The sequence below is a fragment of the Gekko japonicus genome, unplaced genomic scaffold (assembly GCF_001447785.1).
Source record: "Gekko japonicus isolate JY-2015 unplaced genomic scaffold, Gekko_japonicus_V1.1 scaffold1321, whole genome shotgun sequence".
In the NCBI taxonomy this organism is placed as follows: Eukaryota; Metazoa; Chordata; class Lepidosauria; order Squamata; family Gekkonidae; genus Gekko; species Gekko japonicus.
The window spans coordinates 519,565-522,142 of record NW_015177053.1 but is presented as its reverse complement, the minus strand read 5'-3'; the positions used below and the strand labels follow the sequence as shown (position 1 = coordinate 522,142).

Sequence of the window (2,578 nt, the reverse complement as noted above, 5' to 3'; positions counted from 1 at the left end):
CACGCACGCAGAGGTTTTGGCTGTAGTGGGCGTGGCCAACTCTGAAGCCAGCCGGAACTCCGTTCCTGTGCGTTCCTGCCCCCAAAATAGCCCTGAATATGGCAGAAGCAACGGGATGGACGGGCTGGGAAATCCCTGGGAATTTGTATGGTGGTGTCTGGGGAGGGCGGGAGTTTGGAGAAGAGTGGGACCCTCGTTGGAGTATAATGCCGTAGAGCCCACCCTCCAGGGCAGCAGCCATTTTCTCCGGGGCAATTGAGCTCTGCAGTTTGGATACCAGTTGTAATTCTGAGAGCTATCCAGGGCCCACCTGGAAGTTGGCAAGCATACTCAGCTGGTAATCCTTGAGGTGAAAATGGGTGTCCACATTATGCAAGACTGCCCCTATTTTTTGTCAATGAATTGCTAGACCGTGTGCTGTGTTATTTTCAGAACCAGGCTCAAGACAGGTTTAGCCATACAGCCACGCCAAGCACCGTTCTCAGACCACCCGCCGCGTGCATGAATCCGGTGCCTGAACACAATCTCTACCTTGGCTTCGGGCAGGCTACGAATACATCCCAGAATCTGGGTCAGGCTCTAGCTGCCATGAGCGTGCCATGCTGGAATCATACGTCTTCACTCCTGAGTTCACATTGCAGTGTCTTCGCTTCGGAGGTTGCCTAGAGCTTGCTGAGTGAGAACGGCATTAGGGCAGCAGCTGGAAAAGGTTAAGGCGGGTTCCTGGAGAGCCTTCGTACTCCTCGCCAGACTTGCCCTCCAGGTTAACGTCTGGTTGGACAAACTGCTTAGGTTTTCTCCAGGTTAATCGATTGGTTTGCCCAGTAAATAGCCTTGAGAATACATCCCAGCAGTTTTATCCCTGCTTCGGAGGAAGAAGAAGAGGAGGAGGAGGAGGAGGAGGAGGAGGAGGAGATTGGATTTAGATCCCGCCCTTCACTACCCGAAGGAATCTCAGAGTGGCTTATAATCTCCTTTCCCTTCCCCTCCCCACAACAGACACCCTGTGAGGTAGGTGGGACTGAGAGAGCTCTTGCCAGAAACTGCTCTTTTTTCAAGAAGAAGAGATTGGATTTATACCCCGCCGTTCACTACCCAAAGGTGTCTCAGAGCGGCTTACAATCTCCTTTCCCTTCCCCTCCCCTCTCCTCCCCACAACAGACACCCTGTGATCAATGCTCCCTCTAAGCTGTGGAGTCTTGTGAGCAAAAATTCTACTTTGTGATCTACTGGCATTAAAGTTGAGAGCGAGCAATTTGGCTGCGGCATAAATTAGCTTGCTCTGGAGCCCCATCCTTCCTGACCGGAGACAAAAATGTGTGAGCCGGAGGCTAAAAAACTGTGAGCTAGCTCACACTAACTCAGCTTGGAGGGAAGACTGCCTGTGATGTAGGCGGGGCTGAGAGAGCTCTTTCGAGAACTGGTCTTGAGAGAACAGCTCTGAAAGAACCTGTGACTGAGGTCACACCCGCAGCTGCATGTGGAGGAGTGGGGAATCAAACCTGGTTCTCCCAGATTAGAGTCCACGCACTTCACCACCACACCAAACTGGCTCTCGCACAGAATGGAAAGGGGAAGGATTGCAGTTGTCGGCCTAGTGATCCTGCCAGTATCACCAGGTCTCCCGAGAGGCAGAGGGCAGAGTAGGGTTGCCAGCTCCAGGCTGGGAAGTACCTGGAGAATTTGGGAGTGGAACATAAGGAGGGCAGGGCTTGGGGAGGGGAGGGACTACGATGGGGTACAGTGCCATAGAGTCCACCTTCCGAAGCGGCCATTTTCTTCAGGGGAACTGATCTCTGTTGCCTGGAGGTCAGCTGCAGGGCTATTTTTGGGCAGGAACGCACAGGAACAGAGTTCTGGCTGGCTCCCGAGTTGGCCACGCCCAGCAGGAACTCATTAGCATAATAGGCCACACCCAGCAGCAGAAACTCATTAGGATTGGCTACATTAGGGGTGTGCGGCCTAACATGCAAAGGAGTTCCTGCTACAAAAAAAGGCCCTGGGTTTTGACAACAAACAAGGTAAACAGAATAACAAGCAAAAGGTGGGTGGGCTGGATGACCACACCTGGTAACATGGGGGTGCGGCCTAATGTGCTAATGAGCTGTGCTGTCAGGGGTGTGGCCTAATAGGCTAATGGGTTTCTGGTGTTGGGTGTGGCCTGTTATGCTAATGAGTTCCTGCTGGGCTTTTTCTACAAAGAGAGCCCTGGTCAGCTCTAATAGCAGAACTCCAGCCACCACCTGGAGGTTGGCAACCCTAAATAGGGGAGCGGTGGCGCAGGCAGTACAATGTCTGCTAGTAACATCTGTAGCAAACAGCCTCAATGGCTGTTCGAATCCCCACCGCGGCCGGAGTGAGCTCCCGTCCCCCGTCCCAGCTCCCGCCAACCCAGCGGTTCGAAAGGTAAATACAAGTAGATAAATGGGTACCTGCCCTAGGTGGCAGGGGGCACCCACCTCCTGGTTTGGGGCCAGGAGTGTTGGCAGCGGCGACAGAGACGGTAGCGGCAACAACAATGGCGGCGGCAGCGGAGATCCTGACCGGACCTGATGAAGGCGGAGCCACGGTGGTGCGA

The 2,578-nt window shown here is 53.9% G+C and overlaps 1 protein-coding gene across 1 annotated transcript in view; it reads left to right on the top strand.

Annotated features, from left to right (window-relative positions):
* The first annotated feature begins 2,518 nt into the window (after nt 1–2,518).
* Nucleotides 2,519–2,578, top strand: part of CLCN1 (chloride channel, voltage-sensitive 1) — an 82,224-nt gene continuing 82,164 nt past the window's right edge. The window contains exon 1 of the mRNA XM_015428122.1: nt 2,519–2,572. Coding sequence (XP_015283608.1) covers nt 2,519–2,572 — 54 coding nt within the window. The remainder of the gene's footprint in view (nt 2,573–2,578) is intronic.